Below are 18,523 nucleotides of genomic sequence, written 5' to 3' on the forward strand. Positions count from 1 at the left end.
AACAAGTTCGTAACTCATCAAAATCCAAATCTTATTGTGCGCCTAAATGCATTACTTTTTTTTCGAATGGTAGCAAATTTCATTCATAAGAGAATGACCAAGGTGGTCATCCCCAAAATTACAAGAGAAGAGCGTACAAATACAAAAACAGGAAGCAACATAAAATACAATAAAAGCCATCCATCATGGGGTCAAAAAATCAAACAACATCAAGCCTAGCTTGCCAACACCTTCCCTAGCTAGACAGTATGCCACACTATTAGCAGAATGGCGGACATTCAAGAAAATAATAGATGAGCCAAGTATTTTATCATGGATCTCATCAAAGAGACTGGCGAAAACCAAGGAGGCACAAGAGATCCTCTAAGCCACTGGATGGTATTAAGAGAATCTTCGTCAACAGTTACCCTATTCAAATCACTCCTCTCCAAGCTTCTAATTCCTTGATGAACAACTCGAACCTCTGCTTCACTTGCATCCGTTACCCCAATGGGTTCTGAAAATGCCCACTTGACTTCACCGTCAGAATCTCTCTGAACTTCTCCTATACCTGCTGGTCCCGGGTTGCCCATAATAGAACCATCAAAGTTAAGTTTTAACAAGCCTTGAGCAGGGGGTTCCCAATTTTGTACAATCGAGACTCACCTCTCGACACTGAAGCAAATCTCCTTCCATCCCTCCCATAAGTCTAAAGATGACACAAATAGGAAAGAAGGAAGGCATCTGACCCAATCAGTAGTCAAAGCTATTACTTTGGTGAAGAGGAAGGAGGAAGACCTAGATACACCATCAAACACTCCGGCGTTCCTTTCTTTCCAAAGGACCTACAAAGTAGCTAGAAGACATACATTCCACAGGATCTTTCCTTTCCCTGCCTCCAAGGAACCAATGACCAACCTTCTAACAATTCTCTTAGATTAGAAGGGAAATCCCAAGAGATACCGAACCTGATAAGAATAACGCTCCATACCTCTCTGGCTACTTTGCAATGTATGAAAATATGATCCGCTGATTCCTCTGCGGCTACACACAAAGCACAATTATCAACCAACGACATCTCTGCTTGTGGAAATCAATCATTTGATTCTGACCTTTGATGGCTGCCCAACTAAAGGTGCATACTGATGGCGGCGCTTGTATCTTTCAAACTTTTGCTTCAATTGGAGATACAGGGCAAGGATAGAACTGTAAAAAGATTTGACCGAGAATACCCAAAAGAGTCCCAAATCCACACCTGCTTATCCTCCCCCACATTACTAATATAACAACTTTCTAGCACATCAAAAAGTCTGGTGACATCAAGAAGCGCCCTATCAAAAAAATTTCTTCTAAAAGAAGGTCTTCAAATCACCGTATCACTGCTCCTTTCAAAACAGTCTTTAACCATGAGCTCCTTTTGGGAAGCAACTGCATAAAAGTCTGGAAACAGATCTTTTAAAGAAGAATGACAACACCAAATCTCATTCCAAAAACTTATTCTATCCCCAGAGTAAACTCTAAATCTGATACCCTGTTTAAATCGATGTTTCGAGCGCAGAATATCACGCCAGACTGACACCCCATGTCTCCTGAAAACATCCTTGGATTCCCAATGACCTGGTTTCACCCCATACTTGCTTTCAATCACCTTAGCCCACAACTGCGATGACTCCTCTCCAAATCTTCACAACCAGTTTCCCAATAGAGAGTAATTAACTTCCTTAATTCTCCTAATTCCCAGACCTCCACCTTTAGGGGGTTTACAAACATCATGCCACTTAACTAATGGAAATCCCCTCTTCTCCCCTGAACCACCCACAAAAACCTTCTTTGAATTTTCTCTATGCGCTTCGCAATACTAATTGGTCAATGGAAAATGGAGAGCTGATATATTGGGTTATTTGCCAAAACTGATTTTATTAGACTGACCTTGCCACCGCTGGACATAAGATTCCGCTTCCAAGTATCTAATCTTTTCTCAATCCTTTCCACTATAGGATCCCATGCTGGTAATTTTGGCCTGCCCACCCCCAATGGAAGCCCTAAATAAGTAGCTGGTAGGTTATCCAGTCTCCACCCCATAATTTGTGCAATCTGAAACGCTAAAGATTGATCCATATTTATGGCAAACATTCTAGATTTGCAGAAATTAGTTCTTTGACCAGAAATCAACTTGTAACACCTGAGAATAGCCTTTATATTCATCATTTTCAACAAATCAGAAGAGCAAAACAGCAATGTATCGTCAGCAAACTGAAGATGAGACACCTTGACTCTGCCTTCACCATCTCTACACCCATCTTATCAGACCGTGTGACTTTCCTTTATCCATAAGTTGCCTAAATGCATTACTTGTACTTCATCTTTTGGCATTCCTGGATAGTATCATAGATTACACATTTTTTTTTTTAAATCATAGATTACTCGTTTGTGCAATTAATACAGCTTTTATTATTGTCAATTAAATGATGGGAAACTTTTGTTTTGATATTTTGCATGGATTTAGGCAGCATTTTTGTTTGCATTTATTCTTGGTCTCGTCATTTGGAACCTACATATGGTCCAATCTCTAATCCTTAACGACCCCCTTCTTAGTTTTTTGTTTTATTTTATTTTTTTCCATTTAAGACATCTATGGATTTAATTTTGGCATGGATTTCATGCACGCGCATGCGCTAAAAACATATCTAGGTTCAGCTTTGGGCTATGAGTTCTGGTGCTCTTAGCTATTTTATTTTCATCAGCATTAACTTTTAGGTCTTGTTTATCTGGTAACCTTGTTGTTCTAAATCCTAGAACTTTGCACTTCTCTTGTTTTTTGTTTTATTTTTCCTTTAATTATAATCCCATTTTAAATGCTTGCAAATTTATAAGACCTCTTCTTAGAGTTTGATCTTAAAATGGCAAAATCTATCTGCTTTGATTAATATCAAAGTTCTGTGCTGATGTTTGGGTTTGTGTTATGCAGTGCTTTTTGCAACCCTGTTGATGTTGAAGCATTTACAGAAGAGAAAAAGAAAGCTCTGCTGACTAAACGTCACTGCAAAGGCGCTGATTTTGTTCGTGCAGTGGATGAGATTATCAACAACTTTGAAAAGTCAAAGAAACAGAGCCAAGATGACGAGTTTAATTCAGGCGATGAAGGGACTGTATCAAATGCTGGGAGTTCAGAAGGTTCTAAAGACAAATCTTGGATAATGAGTCCGATCGGACTAAGCCCCATGTCAGTGCATAATCCTCAATCCAAACTACTTTATTCTTCGATATACAAAAGTGGTTCCTGCAATCCTGTCGAAACTCCTTCGACCTTGATGGAAATTGCTGATGTGCATGACGTGGAGGCAGTGTCCGAGGAGCCAATTAAAAATGTTACTCTCCTCGATCAAGATAGAGAAACGTCTTTCGGAACCATTAATTATTCGCGAAAGAGATTAAGAGATGCCCCACTCCAAAGCTGTGTTATTCAAAGGCCACCATTAATTCGTAGGTCTAGGAGTTCATCAAGGGCTGATCCCTCTAAATTTCAAATGCCTGTCATTCCAGTAACTGATGCAGACAAGGCTGGTGGGGATGTAGTACCTAGTGTAATACAGGAGGAATCTATAAGAAGGAATGAACTGGTTAGAAAATCACCTCTTAACTCACTTTGTCACGATATGCATTCCGTTGCTTATTCTGCGGATGTTGTTTCCAATGGTAGCAGTGAGGACATTGGATCTGGAATATTAGCAACAGAATCCGAGGCCATTAGTTTTAATGAAGGTAGCACAATAGACTCTAATTGCAAAATTGAACACCCTTGGGTTACTGCCAAGTGTTTGGAGAATGGTGTTGGGTTGAGTGGGAGGATTGCCCTTCGAAATAAGGGAGTTGTGCTTAAGAAGAAAAGGAAACCGAACAGAAAACGAGTTATTCATGGTACATTAACATCTGCTAGGTTGAACACAGAGACACACTCAGAGTTCGGGGTTGATAAAAATCTTCCAAATTCTACAAATACTTGTGAAAAATCAAGTGAGAGATTTCACAAGGCAGACGGTGATGAACACCTGCCATTAGTAAAACGAGCTAGGGCTCGAATGGGTAAGCCGTGCACAGAGGAAAAACAGTTTGATGACTTAGCAGGCACCAAAGAGGAATCTACAAAGACGTTTTTGTTGAATCACATGGAGACTTGTTCGATATCTTTTAATGGTGTTACAGAACCTGTAGATAGTTCATCACCTTCCAGAAATTGTACTCAATGTACTGGAGACTATCCTGAGCTTAGGAATGCTACAAAATATCATGTGAGAAGTAGTTCAGTGGATGGTGAGGCTGCTTTGCCTCCCTCTAAACGCCTTCATCGTGCTCTGGAAGCTATGTCTGCAAATGCAGCTGAAGCTGGTAATACGTGTACCGAATCCCCAAGTGCTATTGCAATGACGTCTACTGGGTTTAGGGCTTCTCCTGATATTAGTTCTCTCCATAATTACAAGGATAACAATGCAGGTAGCCCCATAGAAGAGTTAAATATGCCTTCATCGGATAATAACACATTCTGTAATAGTACATCTGGATTCACCTCTTGTTCAGCCCCGCCAACTCCTGAGGTACTGACAAAAACTAATTCGGAAAAGAAACCGGGTGGTATTGGAAATTTCAGTTCCCCAAAACATGATGACTGCAAAGAAGAGGCAATAGATGCTATAAATGATGCAGTTTTAAAAGCCCATGACGAACCATCTGTTAATTCTCAAAATGCTGAAACTGAGATCCATGATAACAGTCCACAGCCTTATTCATTGGTTTTTGATAAGAAGCATGGTAATGTCAAATCCAGTCAAAATACATTGAGTCGGTCTTCACCAGTCATGGAAGGAAGCAACAAGGAAGTTTTGCATCCAAGGACGGATTGCTCTGATGATGTCTTGAAGGGAGAGGGTGTTTGTTCTCAAGGAGACAAATCAGATGGGAAGCATAAAATATCACTGCCTACTCCCTCGCGTCAAGTTTCTGTTTCATGGACTAAAGACGTTGGGAGTTTCTCGCCTCTAAATGATATTAGTATTCTTCCAACAGTTGCAAATGGGGGTTCAATGACAAGCGTTATTTGTGAAAATATGAAGACTTTGGGATCTCAATCAGATGTAAACACCCATGTTAGAGAAATGTGAGCTTTGTGATTTTTAGTGTTGTAACAAGTTATACATTTCCTTAAATTCTTTGAACTAACAGTGCTACTAATAAATTATTTACTTCTCTTTTATCCTTGTAGCCAATTTCTTCAGCGTTGTGCTAATACAAGTAAATATGTTTGTATTGGTATTTGTAGGTATGAGGTTGCAAAAGAATTTAAAGGCAAGGTAACACCAAAGGATCGACTTGTTTCTCCGGATTCAACATCTATGAAGGTTTTAATCGCTGCTGCCCAGGCTAAGCGGCATTTGTCTCGTTCTACTTCTCTCTTCGACACTCTTTCAGATGATAAGATTGTTTCTGATGCTATATCAAACCTACCCCCTATTCATGGGGTAGAATCTTCTGAACGAGTGTCCTCACCCTATCCATCGGCCTACAATTTTTCAGCCTTGGATGATAGGTATCCACATGATGGTAGCATAAGTCCTGATGCCAATCCAGACTACAAGGATTTTAAGCATGCAGTTGCTATGGGTGACAAAAACTTTGACTTGTTATCAACTCATAGGCAAAAATCTTTAGGCAAATGGACGGGGCATGTTGAAGCAAATGCTGCATTGAGATCTTTTGAGGTCATGCTTGGAACATTATCTAGGACAAAAGAGAGCATTGGTCGAGCAACCCGCCTTGCAATTGACTGTGCAAACTATGGCATTGCTGTTGAGGTAAGTCCATGTCCTGTTACTTTTGCTTCTTTTATTGTTATTTGGGTATGCATTTGGCAATTGGATATCACGATTCCAATGAGGCTAGTATGATTTACTCTTTAGGTACTATTTTCTTTCAAGATGGATCCTTGCTTTTCAGTGCTTCTTCCTATATTTCAAGCATATTTTTGGGTCTATAATTCACTAGTTTCTTCTATTGCAGTTCACTTTGCTTCTCTACTAGTGCCATTTTTAAGAGCTCTGAATTGGTCTCATTGTTGATTTTTGAAATCAATATTGGATAGAAAACTTAACTAGTGGTTTTGTTGCTAATTCTTCTTTTTTTCCTTGATATTATTTGTTCCATTCAGGTGATTGAACTGCTGCTGCGAAGCCTGGAAAGTGAATCAAGTTTACACCGGAGGGTGGATCTGTTTTTCCTTGTGGATTCTATTACACAGTGTTCTCGGGGTCAGAAAGGTACTTCCATTGAAGTTTGCTAAGTATTTACTTACTTTGATGGTGATGGATGATGTAGGCTGAATATAAGTGATTTCCATTTGTTGAGAAGTGGTGATGAATACTATATGTTTAATGTAGATGATATCCTCAAAAACATTTGTTGGAATTATCAGGTGGTATTGGAGATATTTACCCAGCAGCAGTACGGGATGTCCTTCCACGTTTATTATCCGCTGCCGCTCCACCTGGAAATGCTGCTCGGGAAAACCGCAAGCAATGCCTTAAGGCAAGAAATTGTAGTTGATGCTGCCATTTTTTTTCTTATCTGGTTCTCTAATATTCACTTTTGCCTCTTATATTGAATAGGTTCTGAGGCTTTGGCTAGAAAGGAAAACACTCCCCGAATCCATAGTTCGGCAGCACATGCGGGAGCTTGATTCTTTAAATGATGTATTATTTAATAGTTCTTTTTCTCGATGTCCATCAAGAATGGAGAGGGCTCTGAATGATCCTCTCAGGGAAATGGATGGTATGCTTGTTGATGAGTATGGAAGGTATTCTCTTCTTTCTTCTCTCATACACGGTTTTTTTTGACGTTCATTGTTGTTATTAGTTCACCACTTAATTTGTGTTCATACTTGACCTCAGCAACACAAGTTTTCAGCTTCCGGGTTTCATTATGCCCCGTATGCTTGAAGATGATGAGGAAGGATGCTCTACTGAAGAAAAGAGTTTTGAGGCTGTCACCCCTGAACACCATCCTGATATTTGCACTCCTGCCGGTGCTTCTGAAAAGCATCATCATATTTTGGAAGATGTTGATGGTGAGCTCGAAATGGAAGATGTGGCCCCCTCTTGTGATGGTGAAGTGACCTCTAGATATCGTTTTGTAGGAACGGATAATGGTCATGCTTTCAATCATTACTTGGATCAGCGCCTTTCTGTACCATTTATCCCCCCGCTCCCTGTACAGATGCCTCCATCACCACCTCCTCTACCATCGTCCCCTCCACCAATGTGTCCTCCTCCACCTCCCCCTCTCCCTCTACCATCACCCAGTACTTATCCATTTGCCAATCCTGTGGACTCGCACCTTTACAGGGGTACACATGTAAGCTTCTTACCCTGATACTTCTGTATTTTCATGTTGCATTTCTTTTGGTTAGAGTTTAGTTGAAATGAAATATTGTTATATTCTAATGATTTCTTTTTAATCTGATCTATACATATCAGAGGATGCAAAATCAATTGCCACAATCCATAGCACAGCGTCCATGTAAAGAGAATATCAACTCAATGTCCTTGGATACAGTGTCTTATCGCACTCCTGGATATAGGGATCTTCAAATGCAAATGCCAAGACCTACTCCTCCTTACAGTTCTAGTTCCTATGAGAGTCTTCCTTGCTCTCATCCATCTATGCCAACTGCGAATAATATCCAGCAATTGGGTGTTGCCCCACTGCCTAATAAGGCTTATCATTTACAGCCTCCACTTCCTACTGTCTCGAATCAGTTCTCTTATGTTCAGTCAGACTCACAACAACGAACACAATCTTGGAAGGATTGTTCTTCGTCTCCATTCAGTAAAGGATTGCAATTTGTGCATGACATGCATGGTGCGAATTTCCCCCAGGGCAAAATGGGTCCCACCCAACATGAGATTGATGAGAGATACAGATTTTCTTCACATCTTCATTCAGGTACTATTAGCTTGCCATACTGACTTTAAATGTCCACAGTATTATATATGGCAGTGCCTTTGATTTAAATTAGAGTGCCGGAGAATCTTGCTAACTGAAGATTTATGTATGTTCGCTTTGCTCAGGCCCTGCACATTATGCTCCACCGGCTGATTCCTCACCAGTCCCAAATTGTGGGTGGTCTCTTCCTCCTAGGGCATCGAATTCTTGGAACTCCTTACCCATTTTGCAGTCTCCTTTGGATAATTCAACCGGATTGACCAGAGGTGGTTCATTGGCAAATAGTCGCTTTATTGTTCCATTGACTTCCGTTGCCCACTAATATTTCTTTGCAACTCATTTCATGTTCAGCTTTGTATCACTTGATTAAGTGCACTTGCTTAAATTGGATTATATTAGTTTCTTATTGTGTGTCATGTGTTACTCAAGTCAGAATCTTATGTTTTTTCTATTGGTTTTGCAGCTCCAAACTTCTGGAGACCACGATGAACATCCTCTCAGAGGTACTGATATATCATTTTTCTAAACTTCGTGTCTCCAATATCTGGTGGTTTTTTGATTATTTTTTAACATCTTCTCCTATTATTATCAGGTGTAATTGTTTTTGATCCGAACTCTGGTGCTTGTACGGGTCCATCTGATATTTCATTCTGGGAAATTAATTCCATCCCCCTAACCGAGACTTTGAGTATATGCCAGAGCCTTGAGGGGTGACACATGCGATCGAGCGCATTGTATATATGTACTTTATATCATCTGTTCTGCAAATGCAGACATCGGAAAGACAGTCATTGTGGGAGAGTTGATTCTAGCCATTATCTGTCATGCATCAATCATTATGTTATTATATAATTGTTTTCTCAATGCAATTAGAAGAAGCTTTAAAGAATTCTTGTCTATTCCTATCCCAATTATTGCAATGAATTTTGGCCCACACATTCCTTGTTTACTGTAAGGTTGTCTCATATACCATTGCTCATTCATAACATCTCCTGGTTTTAGATCTAATTTGTTAGCCAGTTTGTGCTGCAGTAAGTAGTGGGCAATTCTTCTGACTACTTTCTAATTACTCCGTCTTCAGACTTTGTTTAGTCCGTGCTTGATACAGTATGGTTGCTCTGCTCCTTTCTTTTGAACATTATGCTAGTCTTCATTGGTAAGCTGCAGTAATTAATAACCAAGGTTTTAAATTTTGGTCATTAGCGAACCGAAACATTTTGGTTTTGGTAAATTTTGGTAAAAGCATGGAAATATTTCGGTACGAAATCATGGCCAAAATCCAGGTAAGATTCTTCAGCACTGGTTTTTCTTTTTAATTTTTGTCGTTTTTCTTAGAAAATGATTATTGTTATTCTCTCTTCTACAAGTGTAGTTGAGTTTTGTCAGGTTTTATGTTGAAATGTCATTTTGACAGAAACTTTACTTTTTTTTATCTGAAAAGTTGCTTGTTTCACATATTTCGATTGGAATATTAACGAAATCCGGAAATTTTAGGTGAATTCTGGTATTTTTTTGAAGCCAAGTGGATTTTGTTTCAGCCAAAATTTAAAACCATGTTAATAACAAATAGCGGTGGTTTTTTTTCTAGTAACTGGTTCCCGCAATTACTATGCCCCTTTCTAACCATTTTTATAGGACGGTCCCATTTTTAAGAAACTTTTGACATTAATATTGGAATAAAGCTCAACATTGTCAAGAAATCACGATTATTATTTTTTGGTTCATACTAAATGATGTTAGCCCAATTCAGCAATTATCAGTGGTATATAATATAAAACTAAGTTGTAAACATCAAATTCAGCCTTGATAAACATCGTAACTGATTGGAAAGCAGCATACAAGTTTAGTCTAGATCAATTTGGTGTTCATTTTTGTGCTCATTCTTTCTTTTAAGTATTTTTTCCTAGAGCAATTTGTGTTTAATTTATCCTCTATTTGTCTGATGGTTTATTCCACTCAATTTGTTGCAAACTGTCTCCTTTTTATGGAGAATTGACTTGTTTCTGCTAGCTTCTCAAGTTTTCCTGTCCAAAAGCCTATGTTCTCTTGTCTGAAGTGTGGTTATCAGTCACTTGGTGAAATGCAGCGGCTGTATTCCTTATTTTGGAACCATTGAAGTGCAAGAATAGGTAGGACATTTTGATGGTTTAATTCTCTATTTTGTGCCAACTAGCCATGGAAGCTAATGGGCCGAGTTAGATTTTTGTTTAATTTTTTATTGGGATTAAAACAACTTGTTTTCTCTTGCAGAATTTTTAAATCTACTTCCTGCTTTGATTCTGATCTGCATGATAATCCACCAGAAGTGCTTCAGGTATAATGAATATTGAAAATTGGGTGCGTGCACCTAGATTCACTATTTTTTCCTTTTATAACTTATATAATTTGCCTGCACATTTCTCAGCTAATGATCATCTTTGTCAGCTGTTGAATTTGGTCCTATATATATATATATATTTTTATATTATGCTCTCTTTTTGGGGTGCTTTCTCTTGGTGTCTGTTGGTACATCCATGAACTACTCGGCAACCGTCATCTTTTTTTTTTCCTAGCTGGAAGCAGCAATATTTTCTTCCATGATCTTATCACCTTTGTGTTTATGAATGTTTGCTGGGAATCAAGCAAGTCAACCTCTTAAAGTCTCTAAAAGAATGAGGAAGAAGGGCCAGATTAGTAATATATGGTGGTCCTATGATTCACAAAAAGGACCGACCTATGAGCTATGTTAGAAAAAGCTTTCCTATCTAGCTTTTCTTTAGTTGCATCCTTGTACTTCTCTCAGTTGTTTGATGGGTATTTCTGTTACAACCTATATAGGACATGCTTGTAGAGACACTTAAATTGGGGGATAGAATTATATTTTTCTCTCAGATTCGTAGGATAAACATTTAAGTGCAGGTTAACTTTTATTTTTTTTATCATATCTGGCAGTCTCCTTCCTATATAAATAGAGAAGATCTCGTTGTAAAAAGCAGATTTAGAACAAATGAGAATTAGAGCTTGTTCTTGAGATGAGATTTCTTTTCGTGGTGTGTTGCCATCCCTTTGAGGTGATCTCAATGTTAACTTCAGACCTGTTATCATCTAGATCCATCTGAGTATGCTGTTCAACAGTCTTCACAACAGATTTGCAGTTTTTTTCATTCAAGATAAACAATTCCGCAGCTTGTTCTCATCATTCTCAGTTTCGGTACTACATCAGCTTCAGTTCTGCCCTCTAGGTTTGGAGGCTATTCTGTTATTTCTGTTCTAATGCATCGGATCTGCCACTCGCATTCAATTCTGCACATTTCAGATCTGAAGCATCCTTAAGTGTCTTTCAAAATTTACTTCAGAAACCTGCAAATCCTAATTTTTGTTAACTTTTTTGCTGCCCTATTTGATCTGAAATTGAGATTTCTCACGATGTTCATATGTGATCTAAAATTCAGATCTAATCTGTTGTTCTTACTTGATCTATCCTACAAACCGTTTGTTTTCAGAACAGAGACTCAGATCCATTCTCCACTGAAGTTGTCCATTCTACTAGACCTAGGTGTTTTGTATGCAGTTTTCTATCGTGGTACCCCCTCAGTCAATCAAATGGCACCATTCTGATCTTTGTAATGCTGTTGAAATAAAACAGGTGGATAGAAAGTGAGAATTGGGTGTCATTTTTCTTTCTTGCAGCTCTTTAACGATGGATCACGTAATATCTGGTTTTTGCTGTCCGCCAAATATGTCCATGTAGTTAATAGTTGACCTTTCTTCCGTTCCTCTTTTTTTTTCATTTGTTCTAAATTCCTATTCTGAATCCTATATTTAGATCTCATTATAGCGCTACTCTACCTGGATCTCTATCTCATTAGAAAGGAGTCAAAAATTGATTCCAAGTTCTTATCCCCCACGATATCTACAGCCAATACCCTTCATAATCTACGACTCCACTATGCCTTCCCAATTGCCTACATTAGATGCATGAAGAAAAAGTGGGTGGGTGCAGAATTTGGGCGTGCAAGCGGTAAAGTGGCAGTCGCAAAAAGTTAAGAAAGTTGGAGGCTTGGATCTCCTCAGAAAAGGTTTGAAATCTGTTGCGAGGTTGCGGGTCCTATGGTGATGTTGGGGCCTTACAACTTGTCACCTTACCGTCTATCTAACCTAAACCTCCTTTGGAACTCAAAACTGTTCTCTATACCATATCAGTGGTATTAGGCCAATTTGGAAATGTATTAACTGATATGACCCCTGTATTGGCTTTGGGGTCAGGCCATATTGTTGGGAGTTTGTGCTTGCAAAATGGAACCAAAACCCCATGTCTTGTTACATTTTTTTTATCATCCCTTCGTATTTTCACTAGGGTTAATGTTCATATGATCAAAACCTAGCAATGTCTACTTGAATCAACCATCAAAAGCACGATTTGAAGCACACATCAACAGATAAAATGTGGGTTTTCTCCTTTGAGGTAAAATTCTAATTTTCTTCTTTCCTGTTACAGATAAGTTGTAGAACATCAAAAACATGTATGGTTTACTGTATATTTATGTTATTGGCAGGATTTGATGATATTTGGTTTATATTCATGCTTACTCTCTCATTATTTCTTTGTTTGTTTTTGTTCTTTCCCAATTTTTCATCTTTTAACAAATACTTGGTTTTTTATTCATTGTTTGATGCTTTTACATGATTTTGGTGTTGAATCTATGTAGTTATCCCTCAATTTTCTTATGTTTCTGTTTCTTTCTGTTTTAACAGTTTCTTTCTATTTTTTTTTTTTTTTTTTTTTCAAATATATTATCATCTACATATTGGACTTTTATTTAATATATATATTTTTATACCGTTACTGAATTAGATCTACATATTTTTGAGCTTGATAAATATAATACCCATTTATTGTTTATATATATATATATATATATATTTTGCATTTAATCATGGTGTTTTCATTTTTTTTTTCCAAAATTATTTTCTCAAACACCCTGAAATAGGATAAGGCTTAACGCAAGTTATCAAAAGGTTAGAACTTTACATTGGTTGAGTAATTTAAGCCATTAGTGAAGTAGGCTTTGGTTATTTTGAAAGGACACAAAGCACCAAAGCCAAATGGCTTTTGTGTAGCTATATTTCTTGAGTGCTGAGAGTTTTTAAAGGTTAATATTATGGCTTTTAGTGAGTTCCATAAAAGGCTTAGTTGGCCAAGCAAGTTTCATCAATACTTATTCCAAAGAAAGATGGATCAGAAGATCTCTAGGACTTCCACCCGAATTCTGTGAAAGGGCTTAATTGCGTGTATAAATTTCATCACTCTTATTCCGAAGAAGGAATCTTGGCCAAGATGCATGCTACCAGGTTGAGGAAGCAATTGGACCAAGTCACATTGAGAACACAAAATGTGTTTGTTTGGGGGCGTCAAGTTTTGGATGAGTTGTTATTGTCCATAAGTCCATTGGCTCCCATCCTAAAAACGGGAGAGAGAGTGGATTTCTTGGATTACATGCTAGAGAGGGATGGGATTTGGTGCAAAATGGGGATGTACGAAGGCTTGCATATCTTCAGCTTGGTTCTCCATCTGGATCAACAATACCCTAAAATACCTTTCCAAAAAGCTCAGAGGTTTGAGGCGAGGAGATCCTTGATCCCTTTCTATCATCATGGTGTTTGCTGTATGCAAAGTATAAAAGGCTAATCAACGGGGGTTGTTAGTTGGCTTCAAGTTTTGCAGCTCGAATATGGACGTCACTCCTTTAGAATATGATGCTTCAAGTTGGTGGCTGCTCTTCTAATCAAGCTTAGAATCCCATAGTTGTCCTTAGGTGCTATGGAGTTGCTTTGGGGAGCCAAGTCAACTTTACTATTTTATGTCAGATTCCTTTAGAATATAAACTGTGATTTATTATTAAGGTTCATATAAGAGGTAAAATTTATCATAAAATATTATCGGGATTTGCTAGGGTCCATCACAAAAGGCATTTCACGGGACGTCTGTTGCATGAGAGAGCAGCTACCTTATGAATAATGACAAAATCTGTTTAAAAGTGAGCCTATGTGGCTGCTCCCTCACGCAACAGACGTTCCGTGAAATGCCTTTTGTGATGGACCCTAGCAAATCCCAAATTTATCATATACCAATTATTAAGGTTGATAGGGTTTCAAGGTGCTTTAGGCTCATTGTACAAAGTTTTGATGTGCTTTAGCCTATGTGTTCACCTTTCAAAAATAAAATGAATAGCCTATTGATCCCCGTGAAGGGATTGATCTATAGGAGCTAATTATCCGAAAGGTTTCGCTTAGGCGAGATTGACTCATGTTGATTTGTGGATTCATAGCGTGGAAGGAAATTGGGGAACAATGGTGACGTTGACAGGGAATTGATGATGGAGGTCAAACCGACGTCAACTTGTTTCATCAACGCGGGGCTCTGGCTTGTGAAGTTTGAGGTTAAGATTGTGAAATTAAATTTCACGGATGAAATTATGGTGATGATTGATTTGTTCGATTGCAAGTATATAATTGTGGATCTAAAGGCAGGAATACGCAAATTCCATGATAAATTGTGTATAAAAGTTTCTGTCCTCAGGACCGTAGACAATATGATTCTTTTATCAAAGATCAAACGGATAGTTTGTAGAACCAATAGATCTACACCCAAAGCCCTTAGATCTAAATTCAGAGATTTTTGGTCTTAGTTTGTAAAGGATCATAGAAGATAGAAATAGATCGTGAATTGAATATGGTTTATATACTAAGGAGATGTTCAATCAACACTCTTTTTTAAGCATGTAGTGTTATTACCAAATGGTTGAAGGAAAATGGATTTTTTCTTATTGTGTGGCAAAATTAAGCTTGAAGGAAAATTTAAGATCTACATTCTATGATGATTTATACTAATTTATTTTTATTTTTTTTACGCAAAGTTTAATAGGTTTTGATCGGCCTTGTGTAATGAAAATGTAATAATATTTTTAACATGTAAATTGCTGCTGCTAAAAGAAAAAACATGTAAGTTGCTCTATTTTTATTTTAGTGTCTTTTAAATCAAAGCTAGGGACTGTTAGGGTTGATCTAAGGGCTAGAATTGTTCCTATGCCAATTATTAGCTTGAAGGAAAATTTAAGAACTATATTCTATGATGATTTATACTGATTTATATATATTTTTTACGGAAAGTTTAAATAGGTTTTGGTCGGCCTTGTGTAATAAAAATGTACTAATATTTTTACTACATGTAAATTGCTGCTGCTCAAAAAAATAAAAATAAAAAATGTAAGTTGCTCTATTTTTATTTTTAGTTTCTTTTAAATCGAAGCTAGGGTTTATTAGGGTTGATCTAAGGGCTAGAGCCTAGAAATGTTCCTATGTAAATTATTAGGATTAAACTATGGGTTTAAAGTGTTTTGGGCATTCTATGTGATGTTTTGATATACTTCTCAGGAGGTTATGAGTTTTCCCTTTTGGGTTTTGGGTTATATGCCCATGCCCTACTTTGATCTTGTGTTGGTCAGATATGTGTTGTTCTTTACTGAGACCGACTAGTCGAACATAGACGAAAGTCAGCCATAGTGATCCGGGAGTCCCGTGTGGAAGGGCCCTCGTTCAATGGATCAAAGGTACGCCGGGGATAACAGGCTGATGACTCCCAAGATCTCTTATCGACGGAGTCGTTTGGCACCTCGATGTCCACTCATCACATCCTGGGGTTGAAGAAGGTCCCAAGGGTTCGGTTGTTCGCCGATTCAAGTGGTACGTGAGTTGGGTTTAGAACGTCGTGAGACAGTTGGAGGGCTACTTAACATCATTCTCTAAGAAATCAGCCCCATGAGACCATCCCGTTGAAACCCCGCCCTTTCGGGGGTTCCTTAGGACCGATTCACTCTACGACTCTGCGTAGATTGACTGAACGCAGAAAAGCCTTACACTGGCAGGCGATTGTGTTTTTCACAGGATTTATTGTTACTCATGTCAGCATTCTCACTTCTGATATCTCCAGGTGTTGTCACAAAAAACCTTCCCCGATTGACAGAACGTCCCGCTACTGACGCTTGAAAAAGCAGCTTTCAAGGTCTCGTCGCTTCGGTGAATCACTTGAGCTTGATACATTTTCGGTGCATCCGGAAGCGCTGGTTCGAGTCCAGCTCGTTACAAAGGCAGAAGTCAAAGTCTAAAACTATAGCCTAGCCCCGGAGGATTCCATTTCGATCCAAACTCTCCAACCCACATCTTTCTTTATATAAAGAAAACGCTCTGTCTAGCTTTTTTTCTAAAGATTTATTGGATTGTTTGTGTGATTGTTCAATTCTCTAGTGAGATTTCTTCTTTTGTTGGATTCCTAGTAGATTTACTTGCATCAAACACACAATGAGCGTCATGTTTAGAAGAACGAGACAAATGAAAATGGTTGTAGTGGTTTGAGGAGAATTGCTGCTAACAAGGGTTTCTCTATTGTGGAAACTTGTTATGAGAAACGCATTTCTTAGTGGTGAGGTGGTGTACATGGAGCAACTAGTTGGGTTTGTTGCTTGGGCGGGGGGGGGGAGAGGAGGGAGGGAGTCAAGTAATGTTTGTAGATTAAAGAAAACCATTTATGGCTTAAAATGATGTCCACGTGCTTGGTTTGACAAATTTGATACTAATTGCATTGGCTTGACAACCGTTTCCAATGGATCCTTTGGATCCGACTTTAAATGGGTAAAAGAAACGATCTTATGGATCCGTTGGAGTGTCTCATGCAAGGAAGCAGGATTCGTTCCTCTAGGCGGGGAATCCCGATTCCCTGGAACGCGAATCCGATTTAGGATTCGATTCGAATCCCCGAAAATTGGGAATCGGGGTTTGGATTCGTCGGAACGCTGATTCACACTTTATAGGAACCCCGATTCCCAAGCGATTCCCTGCGAATCCCCAGCGAATCCCAACTCCCCAGCGATTCCCCGACGAATCTCCGGCGATTCCCCGACGAATCCCCTGCGAATCTCCGTCGACTCTTTGGCAAATCCACGATTCCCGCGTCCTACCATCCCCGGAGCCTTCGATTCCCGCTTTGGAATCCCGAATCGAATCCCGCTTTGGAATCCCGAATCGAATCCCGCTTTCGATTCCCGCCCTGGCAACCTTGGTCTCATGTGAGACATAGGCAACACTTTATTAATCGGTTAGGACCCAAACACTATCGAAAAATCTGATGGAGTGTTCCGGATCTGAATATGTTTTGTTATAGTATGAAAATACCCTTTATGTTATTTACTTACGGGCTAAACATGAGGGGTATTAATCGGATCAGACCCAAACACTGTTGAAAAAATCTAACGAACCATGTCTCCATCCATTCCTGTCTCTCATTCAACCCTAATTCGCCGTCTTCATTCGCCTGTCTCCTGTCATCGGTGGGCACACTCCGTCGTCTCTATTTGCTATTGAGTGAATTTTTTTGCCTAATTGCTGTTGTTTGTCACTCGTCGTCTTCAACGAAAACACAGAGTACTAGTAAAAACACCCTATATTCTCGTTTTTTGGTGACTGAAACCAGACTGTAAATTTAACTTCGTAAGAAAATTTAAGTTTGTAACACAACAGTAGGACCTATGATACTCCGAGGACATAAGACATTCCGATGGACGCTATGATTCTTAATGGGACATCGACAGGCACAAAGTAGGATCTGTGGATCTGACGGAGTAGGACCCCACCAAATTAAGATTCAAATGGATCATGACACAGACATAGGTGTATCCGATTGGGATTGGGTCTGTTGACAGTCCTATCATTGCATACTGTTTTCTGAGGAGCCATGTGAATTATTCAATGCTTATTTGTAGAAGGACCACTGGCATAATTGCTTTTCATAAATGTTTTTTGAGTTGATTTTGATGGCATTGTCATTAGTGGTGATGGTGAGATAGGTCAGTAAGATAGGTGACAGATGTTGGCGATGGCATGTTTTTGAAACATTTCCTTCATGAAAAAATTTAGGTCAGCTATGATATTTTCTGGGAATCGAAGTAACTTAATCTTTAAGTTTGATATTAGTGTGTCCTAGAGGAAGTGACATATTTGTTGTTTGGGACTGGTTTATTGGCTTCTAATCCCCTGATTATACGCCTATGGATCAGAATATTAAATTATTGCAGGACCACTGAGAGTTCTTTGAGGACCCTGAAGGATACAGATGCCTTGTTGGTAGGGGTGCAACTCGGGTCGGGTTGAGGCTGACTCACCCCGATTTCCAACCCAACAAGGGTCCACCAGACCCGAGGAACCCTTTTTCCCAAACTGAACCCAACCCGACCCGAGTGAAACCCGACATTTTTTTATCAAATTTTTTTTGTAAGTTTAAAAACTCAGGTCAGGTCGGGTTGAACTCGGGTCGGGTTGCCCGAACCCTCAACCTGAACCCGACCCGAACTCATCCCAGGTGGAAAACTCACCCCGACCCCGACCCCGACCCTGACCTGAACCCGAACTCAACCCGACCAGACCTGACCCAACTTTTTTTTCTTTCCGATGGATGTGCGGCCACACATGGTTAGATAGAATTAAAAATGAAGACATTCGTAAAAAGGTGGGGGTGGCGGCA

General features: G+C 39.0%; 1 protein-coding gene across 1 annotated transcript in view; it reads left to right on the top strand.

Moving 5' to 3' along the window:
* LOC143853223 (protein HUA2-LIKE 2-like) overlaps positions 1-18,523 on the top strand; it is a 44,810-nt gene that overhangs the window by 10,078 nt on the left and 16,209 nt on the right. Inside the window, exons 3-15 of the mRNA XM_077362957.1 lie at positions 2,948-5,131; positions 5,294-5,825; positions 6,179-6,287; positions 6,443-6,555; positions 6,636-6,823; positions 6,918-7,380; positions 7,503-7,971; positions 8,097-8,248; positions 8,435-8,474; positions 8,564-8,659; positions 8,745-8,811; positions 10,222-10,285; positions 14,280-14,508. Of these exons, the coding sequence (XP_077219072.1) occupies positions 2,948-5,131; positions 5,294-5,825; positions 6,179-6,287; positions 6,443-6,555; positions 6,636-6,823; positions 6,918-7,380; positions 7,503-7,971; positions 8,097-8,248; positions 8,435-8,474; positions 8,564-8,659; positions 8,745-8,811; positions 10,222-10,285; positions 14,280-14,508 (4,706 nt within the window). The remainder of the gene's footprint in view (positions 1-2,947; positions 5,132-5,293; positions 5,826-6,178; positions 6,288-6,442; positions 6,556-6,635; positions 6,824-6,917; positions 7,381-7,502; positions 7,972-8,096; positions 8,249-8,434; positions 8,475-8,563; positions 8,660-8,744; positions 8,812-10,221; positions 10,286-14,279; positions 14,509-18,523) is intronic.

Source organism: Tasmannia lanceolata, unplaced genomic scaffold (assembly GCF_043159265.1).
Source record: "Tasmannia lanceolata isolate RefF3 unplaced genomic scaffold, GAP_Taslan_0.1 ptg000019l, whole genome shotgun sequence".
Taxonomy (NCBI): domain Eukaryota; kingdom Viridiplantae; phylum Streptophyta; class Magnoliopsida; order Canellales; family Winteraceae; genus Tasmannia; species Tasmannia lanceolata.